A 15,376-nucleotide genomic window follows, 5' to 3' on the forward strand; every position below is an offset into this window, starting at 1 on the left:
GAGTCTACGGAGCATGACACCTTTAATGCTTTTTAAAAGAGTTGGAAAGGCTTCATTAATGGTGACCTTTCTAGCTGACCCTCTGTTCTTAAATTGTAGTGTCATGACCCTCATTAGTCTCTGTTAGTGGCGCGCTCGCGCAGTTTATTCCAATGGCCAGTTGAGAAAATGGCCGGAAACTTTTGCTTTTGAAATCTCTGCAGTCGGAGTTATTTCTGTTTTGGGTTACTTGACAAAGCATTTCACAGTGCATTTAAACATGACTTTCTGCAGGCATTTAGAAAGTCATATTTTTGGTATGTGTTGTAAAATACTGTCATACGGTTTTACTTGCTCAGTAAATTTCAACTTAATACACTTTAAATAAAGTTGAAATAACCAGCCCACAATGGGAATGATATTCGCTAAACATTTGCTAAGCTTCTCCTTTTTTTTTTTAAGTAGGCCTACGTCTCAGTATGTTTCTTTTAACTTGAATTTGGACAAAATGTGACAATATACACTCTAAAAAAAAGTTATTTATTGGCATTATGGTTCCATGAATATATACTTTAACATCCACTGTAACAAAATATATAGGCCTATATTTGATCAAGTTATGACAACATGTTTTTACATTGCTTTAACTCATCAAAATAAGTTAAGCAATTTTCTATTTATGTTACAAGATTCAACTTATTTTTTTAAAGTCAGTTTAATGTAATTTAAGTGGAAATGACTTAAATATCCAAGTTGATTGTAATTTTTTACATTGCACAAAAGGTTCTTTGTTGTGGAAAAGTGTTTTTTAGATTATTAAAATGCCATTATAAGAAGAAAAAAAAAATATTCTGAAACTGAAAGAACTGGGCATTTGAAAGGTATATGCCGTCTAAAATGTACATTTCATTTGAATTGTTGTCTGAAATATTTAAGTAAATGTCAAAGTTGATTGCACTTTTGGAGAAAATCGAAATGAATCGCTGACATTAAAGTAATTGTGAAAACTTGGATGGAAACAAAGATATTGTTATAGTGATGAAAACATGTTTACAGTCTACAGGACTGAATACAAACTGCAAGTGAAACTGTCCTCGGATCCCCCTCATCGGCTGTGATGTCGGTGTCTCTCTCCAGTCACCCAGCAGTGAGAGACAGGAGTCTCGCTGTCTACCCGTCTCTGCCCGGCGCGCACTACACGAACATCCTCAAGAGCGCGCACAGCATCTTCCATCCGCTCAAGTCTCTGGGCCGCATGGTGACCGACGCACAGACAATCATGCCGTTCAACTTCACCGGGACTCCGTCTTTTTTCAGCCACAACAGCCACCAGACCGCGGTGTACCATGAGCAGATCCTCAACGTGTCCAACATGCCATATTTTCAGCAAGTGCAGCCTCCACAAAGCATGTACACCAGACACGAGGAGCACAGCACCGGCTCTCCGTCCGAGTTCAGCAGCCCCTCCAGCAGAAAGTCTTCTTCGGCTTCATCCTCTCCGGTTAAGGACAGTTTCGGTTGCCTGCAGGTTTCAGACCCGACACCCGAGCACACGCGCACCTTCAGTTTTACAGAGGAAGACCTGTTCACGGTCCTGTACGGATATTCCAAAAAACAAGGCCAAAATCCTGGACATGCCATCTCTGGACTATCCTTCCCACCCAGTGCAGGTATATAATAATCATTTTAATGTAGGATATAACAAAAAAGGAAAACAAATCTGGCAATATATATTATGTTGCACACTTAAAATATTTTACGTTGTTTTATTACAATTAAGCTACTATACTTTTCATTCTATTTAAATTCCATAATTCCATGTTCTTTTTAGTTTTTCATGTTGGATTATCATAATAGTGCACTGTAATTTCTTTTAAGTAGGCTACTATCAACTTGGATGTTTAAGTCATTTAAACTTAAATTAGCCTATTAAACTGAAAATTATTTGAATCTTGTATAACTTATAATAGTATATAATATAATATAATATAATGGTTAAAAATTGCTTAACTTATTTGGATGAGTTTAAGCAATGTAAAAACGTTGTCATAATGTATTGATCATATAATGTTTTTACAGTGTTGTACTGTAACTCAATTTTTATTTTTACAATTAATTAGCTGATCGTCATCTTCTCCCTGTTGATACCGGAGGATTTGAACGCCCAGAAGGTAGAACTCTTTCTTTCTTTCTTTCTTTCTTTCTTTCTTTCTTTCTTTCTTTCTTTCTTTCTTTCTTTCTTTCTTTCTTTCTTTCTTTCTTTCTTTCTTTCTTTCTTTCTTTCTTGAGAATTTCTATTCTGAAGTTTAATGCTGAGTATGTCTTGAATTTTTCAGGCTTATCGATTCTCCAAACTAATTGTGGAAGCCTTTCCCATTATGGAGTTTTTGCTGAAAAAAGCACAATTCCAAAAGGCACCAGGTTTGGACCGTTTCAAGGGAAACTGGTGAACACAAGTGAGATCAAAACCTATGATGACAACACGCTCATGTGGGAGGTAAACAGCAAATTTGAAACGAGCATTATTGCATTATTAATTAAATGCTGATTTTATATAAAACGTGTGTGTGGGAAAACACGATTTTTCAGTGAGATAATGCACACAGCTGTTATATTCTGATATGATATGTTTATGTTAAATTCCACACTTTTTTTTTTTCTTCCTATAAGATCTTTGAGAACGGGCGCTTGAGTCACTTTGTGGATGGAAGAGGCGCTCCGGGGAATTGGATGTCGTTGGTGAAGTGCGCGCGCTTTCCAGAGGAGCAGAACCTGACTGCGGTGCAGTGTGAAGGCCAGATTTACTATGAGGCCTGCAAAGAGATCCGAGCCGGCCAAGAACTGTTGGTCTGGTACGGAGACTGCTATGTGCAGTTTCTGGGTATTCCTCTCACCCTCAAAGAGTTTATTGATGCCAGTAAAGCACTCCCAGCTGAAGGTATGTGCGCGTATTGCAAATGTATCTCTGTATATAAAAAAAAGTTTATTTTATAGTCCAGCACGTTCTGTCATTCGTTATGAGATTATAATGTGATGAATTTGCAAATGTTTCTTTGTTCCAGATTCTGGAGAGGGTTTTAAGTGTGATCGCTGTGGTAAAGTGTTCGCTTATAAGTACTACAGGGACAAACACTTGAAATACACGCGCTGTGTGGATCAGGGCGACAGGAAGTTCCCCTGCCACCTCTGCAACAGGTCCTTCGAGAAGAGAGATCGACTCCGAATCCACATTCTCCATGTGCATGAGAAACACAGACCACATAAGGTAAATATATCTTCATGCCGACTGCTGTGGTGCTGAAAGAACAGCTCCCTTTTAGAAATAAATTGCACAAAATCGATGCCCAAAAGAAAATATCAAGATATTGCCATTTTACTAATATATTCTCATTCAACTCGTATTTAAAATTATTTGATTAAGAATTAATGTATAAGGGTCTTTCAACAAAATGGGTGGCTTTTCCATTTTGGAAATGTGATTTTTTTTCTAATATTTTTTTTTTTTTTTTTTATGAATTAGAATTCATTTAATTTTTTAAGAATTTACGGCTTATGATTTGTTTTGTTTGTTTAATTATTTATTTATAGAATTATACACTGGAAACAAATTGCTGCCTTAAATTAAGTTCAGTCAACTTGGATGTTCAAGTCATTTCAACTTAAATGACAGATTGAACTGACTTATAAAAATTATTTGAATCTTGTGCAAAAAAGCTGAAAGTTGCTTAACTTATTTGAATGAGCAATGTAAAAACATAGGCCTGTGTTGTCATAACATATTGATCATATACTTTTCAACAGTGTAGTATCGTCATCTTAAAGAAAGGGGTGGCAGGAGCTGACACAACCTGGACAACATTTTGTAAAATATTTATGTGATATTTTTGTGAATCAAATCAAAATATGCACAATATCTATAAAAGTAAGGAGCAATACATTAAAAAAAGTTTATGTTTTTTTAAATAGGTTTTTATATTAGGCCTATTTTTGTTTCAAATAGTACAACTTGATGTTAGCTTTTCATTGTCGCGTTTTACACATGCTAATGAGGGACACAAAAGCACCCTTTTCGAGAAATGTCCCAGATGCACTAATGTTTAGGTAAAGCTTTTTACCATGTCAATAAAGCGTCTTGAATGTAATTTGTGACCCTCTTTTTCCTCTTAGTGCTCTGTGTGCGGCAAAAGTTTCTCGCAGTCCTCCAGTTTGAACAAACACATGCGCGTGCACTCAGGAGAGCGGCCTTACAAATGTGTTTACTGTAACAAGGTGAGTGATGCTCATCTCTGACCAGGTGCGTTCCAGCTAAAGTGTATAGACTACAGCTTTCATTTAATGGTTTTTCTGAGCTCTCATTAGCGCTGGACTCAATCTTAGAACACACTTAGATGCTAATTAATGGCAGATGCAGATCCAGTGCATTGTGCATGAGGATTATGCTTTCATTTATGACTCTCAAAGAGACAAATGTTTGTCTGTCGCTTTGTTTTAAACTCTCGTTCAATTCTTAAACACTTACGCGTGCGTGTTGTTGCTGTTCTTCTTGTTGTGATTATTTATAGACCTAGAATTTAATTACATTTTCTTGCATTTTAAAAATGCAAATAGCCTACCATTAGGCCTACATTTTTTTAGAGCAATAAACAATGTAATTCAACAGGATTTTCACACTTGGATATTTGCCTAAAGTAACTTTTTTTGTTGGTGTATATTACCATTATTCAACATGAACATGTATTTGTGAATGTCACAGGCGTTCACGGCCTCCAGCATCCTCCGCACGCACATCCGCCAGCACTCCGGCGAGCGGCCGTTCAAGTGCAAACACTGCGGGAAAGCGTTCGCCTCTCACGCGGCACACGACAGCCACGTCCGCCGGACACACGCCAAAGACAAGGCCTTCTTCTGCGATGTGTGTGCAACCACTTTCCAGGATGCACAAGAGTTGAAATATCACATGAAGACGCATAAGAGTAAGTATGAAGATAGGCTACTTAATTACCCTAATACCCAAGCAACCGGAAAAAAGAATAGAGGAAAACATTTATGAAATTTGAGAAGGACCGAAAACGTAAATGAAATGAAAACAAACTATTAATAATATAATAAACATTTGTTGGATTCGTGTGGCAATTATTAATTAAATATATAGTTATACGACTATGTATGGGCTAATCTAATAAAATGTATCTCTGCCCTTATAGAGCTACCACTTTTGGACGGCACTGTTGTTCTTCCTGGAGACGAAAATACGCTTTTCCCCACCAAAGATTCTTTACAGAAACAGCTGGGAGACAGTTTCTCTTTTCCCGGGATGACCAGCATCACCTCCGAGTACAGACCCTGGAACTAATAATGCTTCACCGCTGCATCTACATCACTGGTTATGTTATTCAGCCTTTTCTCAGAAAAGATGGCTTGCGTTAATGTTGTTTGCCGGTATTGTGTATTTATTTAATGTAGTTACCTGTCCCCTGAGAAAATATTTTTGTTTTAACTTTATTATTTTTTAATGTTGTTTCTATTTATTACAATATATTTGACATTAGAAATACGTGTTTTTTGTACTTTTTAAAGTTAGCTCAAAGCAAATATGTCGTCGTGTAATTGTGAGCTGCACAACCAAAGCAAGTTAATAATACCAAAGACTGAATTTATTATTATTATACTGAATTTCCTGTTACCTATCGTTGATTTATATTTGTATTGTCTTTATCATGAGCTGTAACTGCTGTTCAAATTTGTCTGTGTCGGATCGTCTGCAAACTGAAAATTAAAACTAATGATATGAGAAATGATTGTTATTATACCCTCAAAGAAGATCATGTTTTTGTTCGATGAAACTTTCTGAAAATTGTGAAAGGGATTTATTATGAACGTAATTTTTGTTGCTTCGATATTTAGGCTATTTAATTCAAATCGAACGAATTATTCGACTAATATTCTGGTTTTATTGACTGAACTTTTATTTCAATAGCCTACAACTTTTAATATTATTAACATTTTATTATTATAAAACGTCTTTAAAAAAAAGACGACAGACAGAAAAATCGTAGATATAATGATTCACAATTCTGTTTCAAATAGTCTCTCTTATGCACAGACAGAAATTCAGATTACCTGGAAATGCCATGGAGAAATATATCACATCACTGTTTAAATTATTCACATTTTAAAAAGGATTAAATGAATGGAGGAACAATATGACATAATGGAAACCACTCAGGTGCTCTGAACTAGATAGATAGATAGATAGATAGATAGATAGATAGATAGATAGATAGATAGATAGATAGATAGATAGATAGATAGATAGATAGATAGATAGATAGATAGATAGATAGATAGATAGATAGATAGATAGATAGACTGTAAAAAATCAGTTGAATCTTTATTTTGATGAGTTAAAGCGATTAATGTAAAAACACAAGTTATCATAACTTAGTCTACAAGTCTGCATCTATACAGTGTAAAAAATATATATGATCAATGAGATTTTAGAGTGTGCACTTACAGTGTTTTACTAAATGATGGTCAGCGACAGGAGAGGAGGAGTGTGAACATCCCCCAACAGCAAATTAATGACAATGGACTACTGCAATGAGGTGGTCTAGTGTGGAGAGAATGGAAACAAAGGCGGTCTCACTGACATCTGCTGCCCTCTGATTGAGTCTTCATGCTACCAACTGTCTGTGATGGAGAAGGAGACAGAGAAAAAGCCTTTCTGACAGATCACTCCTTCCATGAGTGTTCACCTTCTCAGAACACACAACAACAACAAATGTGACAATCATTTGTAATGCCGTTTGTTGTGATTACCTTTATGTAGAATGCTGGACTGAAGCATTTTATAAGTGTGGATGAGTTTGTTGAATTCACTTCAAGTTATTGTATTTGACCCACTTCCTGATATCACAACATCTAGTCACTCAACATATTCACTTTAAAATATTCCTGAATTAACATCAGAGATCGAGCAGACGTGGCTTTCTGAGCATCAGGCTCAGAGATCATGTAAAGATGTTGAGCTCATATCCATAGTCATTGTTGTGAGGGATTCCCTGGCTAGGCTTCTCATCAGAGTCTCAATGGTCCCCTGCCATCAGATTCACCCAGTGCTTGCACAGGGAGCTGACATGGATTCCTATTATTAATTTCACCCTCACTGGTTACATACAAAACTGGTCAGGTCATAGGTCAAGATTCAGAAGACAATTCAATTATCCTCTCATCCTTCAGCCGGGAGAGATGCAGGCTTTAGCTTTCTCTCTGCAGCTTTTGAAGTTCCCTGGGGCTTCTGGTAGTACATATGTACATCAGAGCTCATGGTGAGTTAACAGAGCTTTGAGGAATGATACAATCCAATAGAAGCCCTTAGGGTCAATGATAAAAAGCATCCTAGATGATGGTATGTTTTCCCCATGTATGCAGACCAAAAAAAGAAGTGTGCTTAATTATACTGAATGTGCACTTGTAGTGTAAGGTGTCATTGTTACAGTGTAATTATATGTTTAAATACTGAGTAATAACAACATGTATTTATTAGCTTTGGGGTTAGATTTAAGGTTAGTTGCATGTAATTATGCATATGCAATTTCTGTTATTACTAGTAAGTACATGCAAGATATGTAACAAGGACACTGTAAAATAAAGTGTTACCATATAATTTTAGCATAAACCATAAAGGCTTGTCAGTATATTTTGCAGTGCACAAAACCGTATTTCAAGAACAATAAAAGTATTGAGGAAATTTCTAATTGCTTTTGTGTCCGAAGACATTACATTCTATTTGCACTTACATCCTATATAATTTCTGTAGTAAGTACTCTTCTTTAAAGTATGAACAAGTGTACTTCTTTTTCACAAGGGGAATGTTGGGCGACGCAGCACATGTGGTTCATAATGCAGAGCCCGTAATGAGCTGGTAAAAACAGCAATCCTGATGCACTCGGTAAAAGCTCTGTGGCGTTAAAAGCGTGACTCGACAATCGTGCTTTGTGGGAAACTGATTTAGAGGCTGTGCTCGCTCTCTGTTTCCCTCCTTTCACTCCCCTGAATTTTTATACGCTCATTTATAGGCATTGATTTCACACTTAACCTTTGGTGCTTTAAATTACATCGCCGTCCATTGCGGACATCCATAATTCAGTTTGATTTCTTTATTAATATGAGATTAATGACATTCCCCCAGTGGCGTTTAGATGATTGTGAACGATACGGCTACACCGAGGTCAACCTCTCATAATGGCTCACAGATAATTCATTTGAAATGAGGGTTGCAGTATGTACTGGCTGCACTAAAGCCACTGGAATCACAAGTGGTAGATTTAATATAATTTTTTTTTAAAGTGTCTGTATTGGTTTCAGAGAAGGGGCACATGTTTGGCCCACACTGTCTCTCTTTAAGTGGTAACCTGTCAGTTCCTATTTCAGCTCTACGTCTAGTAGCCACCAACAGTTGAGCTAAACCACAATCTGATCAATTAGCCCTATTGATTCCCTAATAGCAGTCAGCACACATCACTAGACTTGTCTAAATCTAGCCCAGGGCTCTTTGCTGAGTGAAACCATAAACTCTGGTCTGTTCGGGTCATTTTGACCCGAAACGACTCTTATCTCGTCTGTTGGCCCTTCTGATTAATAACCACTCAAATATATACGGTATGCCGTCTCGAGTGGTCTTGCTAAAGAGGGTGAGGTGTTAAAGACTTTAATAACTGATCCCCGGTCAGGTGTTTGGGTCTCTTGAGCAGCTTGGAAGCAGAAGGTACAGGCTGGGGTCGTGTTGTCATTGTGCTGGTTGGTTCCTCTGGGACAGTAGGTAATCCTCTGCAAAGTCCAGCTAAATGCTCGGCATGCTGCTTACCGGATGAATGACAGATCAAACACAGTAAAGCCGCTCCATACTGGTAGAGAGCGGAGTGAGAAGAAGGAAGAAAGATATTGAGCAAGAAACATATAGGAACGAGGAAAGAGATTGTCCAGATGACAGTTGCAATGGGGCAGATGGCCCTGGTTGCTTGGATGAAGCTTCAGTGAGCCTTCACTGACGGTCAGTCCCGTGGGACAACACACACACACACACACACACACACACACACACACACACACACACACACACACACACACACACACACACACACACACACACACACACACACACACACACACACACACTACTTTCAATAGATATCTGACGAAATACTGTACAGTTATAATGTAGTATTCATTTTAAGATTAAGATTTTAGGGTAAATGTGATTACATTTAAAAAGGAGGAGTGTAAAAGAAAGTTTTTCTCCAATTTGAATCATAATTTTGTCTTCACTGGTTCATTTTAAACAGGCTTGATTGCAAAGTTATGTTTATAATAGCTAGATTTGTAGAGATAATTGATGTTAGAACGATACAAATTTGTACTGTCAAATCGATTAATCACGATTAATCGCGATTAATCACATCCAACATAAAAGTTTGTAAATATTCAACCCAATCTCATGGGAATTCATACACATTTTATGAGGTGGCTAATTCGTACGAATTCATACGACCTCACTCGTACGAATTTGTATGATTTTTGCTAAATCGTACATATTTTATGAGTTGTCCAGTTCGTATGAATTCGTACGAATGACCTACACCTGACCCCGCCCCTACACCTACCCATCACGTGGGTTTAGACAAATCATACGAATTCGTGCGAGTGAGGTCATATGAATTCGTATGAATTAGTCACATTTTACTCACTCATACAAATTGGTCGTGAGATAGCGTTGAAATATGTGTCACCGCTATTTCACGACCAATTCGTACAAATTGATACGAGTGAGTAAAAAGTGTCTAAATCGTACAAATTTGTTTAGACACACACACACACACATATTTACAAACTTTTGTTACATACGATTAATCGATTTGACAGCACTTTTAAAAAGAGTTGGTTATTTTCAAATAGTTTTTTTTTTACTCCAAAAACAGTGTGGTTACAATGTTGTGAAAAATGAATGTAGAATTCTGTGCATCAAACACAATGGAGTGATTCAAACAGGGAACCTTTCCAGTGCTGTTATACTGAGTAATCCTGAAACTGCAGGCTCAATCGACTTAGTTGTCCTGAAGTTAACTGTTAATTATCTGTAAATGCCTAATTTTTTCATTGTAATAAGCCTGTTATGGTTACTTCATATTTCAGAAATTGATATTATGATATGAAATTTGGACATGTAATAGTGAATCATGAATAATTTATGAAATCGTCAAATAGTATTTGTAGACCAGCAGGTCTGAATCAGACATTGTCATTCACATTTGAGAGCTCTCTCCCCATGCATCATGTTAAACAATGGCCCAAGAGTAGTGTGTGTATGTGAATGCGTGAATGTGTGTGTTCGTGTGTGTGTGTGTGTGTGTGTGTGTGTGTGTGTGTTTGATGTGCTTTTGTCTCCTTTTCGCAGTTATTCCTCCTGACTCTAACACAGCAGCAGGAGGGGAGAGAGTGAAAGAGAGCAAACGAATGGGAGAGTGATTGAAAGAGAGCACGAAAGAGAAAGAGAGAGTGAAATAGTTAGGAAGAGAGATGCATTTGAGGTGTTCCTGGCATGCTGACACTCTGTAATGGGAGATGACCTTTCTGGTTTTACATGAACATTCACATGCACAATATCACTAATGATCTGTGTGAGTAAATAAAAGGACTATTGTTTTATAATATACACACTTTTCACACCGATGACAATTGAGGATCTCAAACAGAACTATTAAAAAAGGTACAAACACTCACTGATGCTCCAGAAGGAAACACAACGCATTAAGAGCTGGGGGGTGAAAACTTTTGAACAATTTTTCTAATTTTGTTTAAATATAAAAAAATAATAATTTAGTACTGACCTTCAAAAGCAACAGAAGATACTTACATATTTCCCAAAAGACAAATTTAGTACAATTTACCTTGATTCAATTTACCCCAAATTCAAAAAGTTTTCACCCCCAGGCTCTTAATGCATCATGTTTCCTTCTGGAGGATCAGTGAATGTTTTAACCTTTTTTAGTTGTGTTTGAGTCCCTATGGATCTCAAAATCATACAATTACTGCTAGAAAGGGTTCAAATATGCAAAAAATGCTGGAAACCTGAATAATTTTGGGGAGCTGGAGGATTTTTCTGAAGAACATTGGGCAGTTTAACTACTCAGGACAAACAAGAGACTCAAGAACAACTATCACAAAACAAATAAAACAGGTGTGGATCATCCAGGTAACGACACACAGTATTAAGAATTAAGGGTATGTAAACATTTGAATTCAGCTTTATATATTTATGTAAAGATATTTTATGTAAAATATCTTATTCAGGACAGTACTAAATACATTTTCAAATTTTCACAGATTCTGTAAGGGGTTCACCAATTTTCAAGCAGCACTGTACATTCAAACTTTTCTGTTAGATGTAATTAATCATGATTATTCAATTTGACAGCATTAACACATAATATTAGATAACATTTTATTATTTATTTTATGTTATTTCATTTCATTATTTAATTTCTTTTTCTATTTGGATATTCGTCTAACATTTTTTAAATGTTACTACAGGTTTCAGACTGTTCAGAGAACATTCACAAGTAACGTTTCCCATAATGTTTAAAGAAAAATAAAAAAGGAATGATTCCTTAACATTCGCATGACAAAAAATATAAGTCAACATTTTGAGTGTTCAGAACATTCAGAAAAAACATCTTCATAACTTAATGGGAACATTAGCAAAACATTCTTCGTATTATTTTTTCGTATTACTTCGTACATATTTTTTATTAGCTGGGTAGTAACTATTTTATTAATTTTATCAAGAGTAAATTATAGCAAATCATCATTAGTACATCTGGTATTCAAATGACTTGTTTAAACAGATTGTAAAGTCATAATCAGATATTTGAAGAAGAAAAAAAGGCACAAAAAAAGACAATTCCCAGTGTTTCGTTCCTCCTGAACTGTTTAGCACTGGATAAACTGTTTACACAAAGGATCTGAGTGATGAATACTCTGCATCCCTGTTCTCTCTCTGAGTCCTGCACCTCTGTGTTTACTGTCATCCTCCCAAATCCCCATCCTCTCACTAACACTCCTCAGGATGCAGTGTGTGCACATACTGCATATATACACGTGTGTGTGTGGGGGGGGGGGATGGGAGTATTATGTGCTCAGGAAATCAGTGAGTGCTTAAATGTTTTTATAACTCACATCCTTACCGATCCATAAACCACATAGGGAATTGTATCATACACACAAACATCTTCTTGAGGCTTTTCCATTGTATCCATTTTATATATATATATATATATATATATATATATATATATATATATATATATATATATATATATATATATATATATATATTATTGTTATTATTATTATTATTATTATTTCCCGTGCCTGTTTTTTTTCCTGTCAACAAAATGACCATTCAGGTTAGCATCATTCACATTTTTTTTAAAATATCTTTTTTTTTTTTACCTTTTTTTCAAGGTAATATTAAAAGGTAATGTCAAACTACTAGGGTTTTTAGTCAAGAATTCCAGCTTTTGAAAATGAACAACGAACGTCACATTATTATTATGTTTTGTTATATTGTAAGTACTTTGTTTATGTTTCTGCCATCTGTATTTAATGTATGTAGGTGTACAAAGCTATAAACCAAAATGAAATTCCCTGTTTGAGTGAGCACACTCTACCAATTTTATATATGTGTGTATTGTGTATTGTGTATATGATGATGACCTTGTCTTTCCCAGGATAGTCTATTAATCTGTTTAATGAGTGTGATGATTGAAGAATCTCTGACACCATCTTTCTTTCGCTCTGTCTCTCGAAAGCAATGTTCTGCCCTTTCTTTTGTGCATAGGACAATTGGCAGTGACCCTTTCCATCTCCCAAAGGTACTCAGAGGTCAGGAGGAGTAACTGCAAAGATAAATACACACTCTCAAACACTGGCTGGAGTGGGACGGGACGGCTGGCCGATGGCTGTTGAGTCGGTTTAAATGAGCCTCTAAAGAGAAGCTGTGGGCTTCACCTCATGTAGTAATATTTCAGTTTTGTTACTTTATAGAATTTCACAAATGAGATACAACTTGAATTTGTATTAATTTATATGAAATAAAATCAGGCTTTAAACAATCAGGAAGCCTTTAAAACATAAACAATCACAGAAGCCTGAGCACTTTAAACACTGAGCACCCAATTAAACCTATGCATACATGACAAAGGTGAAATAAGAATGTGCTTTCTTTTTACACAGAAACACACAAGCACACACACACACACACACACACACACACACACACACACACACACACACACACACACACACACACACACACACACACACACACACACACACACACACACACACACACACACACACACACACACACACACACTATGGAGACAGCGACCGCTTGCAAAGCCACAGGACATAGTCCCTGAGTATCTCTGAAACATTTATGAAGTCTTATAATCCCCTCTCTGCCTAATGTACCCTAACAAGCCTTTACTGCCTCTCTAGCCCTGCTCTAGAGTTCCCGGCATCTAACCCCTTTAACACCCTACACTTTCAGAGCTTTTACGTGGTTTTTGCATTTTTAAAACATATAGCATGGTCAAATAGAGATGAGCATCCTAACAGATTCATAGCATACTTGTAGTGCTGTCATTAATGACATAATGCAGTATATAATGTTTATACATATGTGTAGTATTTGGGACAAAACATATTATGTGGTAAATAATTTTATAAAAAGATATATACAATTTTTGACCCTTTTGTTCATTATTCGTATTATTATTTTTTATTTTTTTTTTGGTAACACTTTACAATAAGGTCCATTAATTATAGTATTAACTAACATTAACTAACAGTGATCAATACATTTGTTACAGTATTTATGATTCTTTGTTAACATTTGTTAATAAAAATACAGCTGCTTATTGTTAGTCCTTGTCAACTCAGGGCTATTAAAAAATTTGAAGTGATTGTTGAAATTAACATTACCTAAGATGAATAAATGCTTTAGAAGTATTTTTCACTGTTAGTTCACGTTAACAAGTGTTAAATAATGTCAACAAATTAAACCATATTGTAAAGTATTACTCATTTATTAATATACATACATTAATATTAACATTTATATATATATATATATATATATATATGTGTGGATTTATTAATTTATTTATAGATACAATTGAAAGAATGTAAATAAAATGTTTCTGTTTTGTCTTTCAGTTATCATCATCATCATCATCATCACATCATCATCATCATTATTGTTGTTAACTATAAAATAATGATAAAATATTTTCATAATTAACAATAATAATTATGATGATAACTGAAAGACAAAACAGAAACATTTTATTTACATTCTTTCAACAGTGAATATCAATAAATTCATAAATTCGACAACAACAACAACAACAAAAAAGATAATATAAATAAATCCAAATATATAGAAGTAAATTTGAATATATAGCAAGGTCCAGAATTAAATTAAAAGTATTTTAATGTAAAGAATTTCATTGGAAAGAAGGATTTATAAAATAATTTCAGTTTTAAAAATGATTAACAACAACAATAATATTAAACCTGAAAGACAAAATAGAAACATTTTCCATATTTATGTTCTTTAACAATCTGAACATGCAATTGTAAAACCTTGTATAATATTAAATCTGACATAACAGGGGAGGGAAGTGAAATAACATGATTGATTCAGAGGCACTGGGTGGGTGGGCGAGTGAAGTGACCTCAGGTTGTCATTGTGCTATAAAGGCTCTGACTGGACATCAGGAAACCTCCATTACTGCATGTATGTGAGTGTGTGTGTTAAAAATGGGGTCTTTGGGGACCTGATCCCGATCCCAGGAGGCTGTTTTACTGCAGCCTCTGCCCTGTGCCTATGTTTACATGTTGAGAATGCCATATGCTAAATGGCTAGTATTACTGCTCAGATTTCCCTTCCACACTCACAGCTCAATGAGGAGTTATCAGAGAACAGTTCCCATTTAAAGCCAAGCGCTATTGAGCTGTTGGGGTTATTGATAAAGAACTTTACACCTGACTGTTCTCACAAGCATTTTTTGACATTACAAAGTCTTTTTTTTTCTCTTATTTCCATTCAAAAGTAAAGGAAAAAGTGACCTGGAGCCAAAAAAATAGACACATGAAAACTATGTTTCTTGAACAGCAAATCAGACACTGAAGTCTGGAGTAATGGCTGCTGAAAATTCAGCTTTGGCACCAAAGGGAAAAATACATTTTAAAAGATATTTCAGAAAATAATATTTCACAATACTACTGTTTTTACTGTTTTTTTTCTATCAAATAAATTCAACCTCTGTGA

General features: G+C 35.6%; 1 protein-coding gene across 1 annotated transcript; it reads left to right on the top strand.

Annotated features, from left to right (window-relative positions):
* Positions 1-1,096: 1,096 nt before the first annotated feature.
* Positions 1,097-5,369, top strand: prdm14 (PR domain containing 14). Its single transcript, XM_077244051.1, has 8 exons — positions 1,097-1,649; positions 2,100-2,150; positions 2,316-2,476; positions 2,650-2,917; positions 3,042-3,244; positions 4,147-4,248; positions 4,733-4,952; positions 5,184-5,369. Exons 1-8 carry the CDS (start codon positions 1,097-1,099, stop codon positions 5,330-5,332), a joined length of 1,707 nt encoding a protein of 568 aa, XP_077100166.1. The 3' UTR covers positions 5,333-5,369.
* Positions 5,370-15,376: the final 10,007 nt, after the last annotated feature.

Source organism: Siphateles boraxobius, unplaced genomic scaffold (genome assembly GCF_051911475.1).
Source record: "Siphateles boraxobius isolate OS27281-9 unplaced genomic scaffold, OSU_SipBor_1 26, whole genome shotgun sequence".
In the NCBI taxonomy this organism is placed as follows: domain Eukaryota; kingdom Metazoa; phylum Chordata; class Actinopteri; order Cypriniformes; family Leuciscidae; genus Siphateles; species Siphateles boraxobius.

What these genes read in the sequence shown, in the direction of transcription:
- prdm14 (XM_077244051.1), top strand. Translation starts at nt 1,097, where the DNA reads ATGTCGGTGTCTCTCTCCAGTCACCCAGCAGTGAGAGACAGGAGTCTC. An exon ending in ACAACACGCTCATGTGGGAG is followed by an intron (nt 2,477 to 2,649) that starts GTAAACAGCAAA and finishes TCTTCCTATAAG; the next exon opens with ATCTTTGAGAACGGGCGCTT. An exon ending in TAAAGCACTCCCAGCTGAAG is followed by an intron (nt 2,918 to 3,041) that starts GTATGTGCGCGT and finishes TCTTTGTTCCAG; the next exon opens with ATTCTGGAGAGGGTTTTAAG.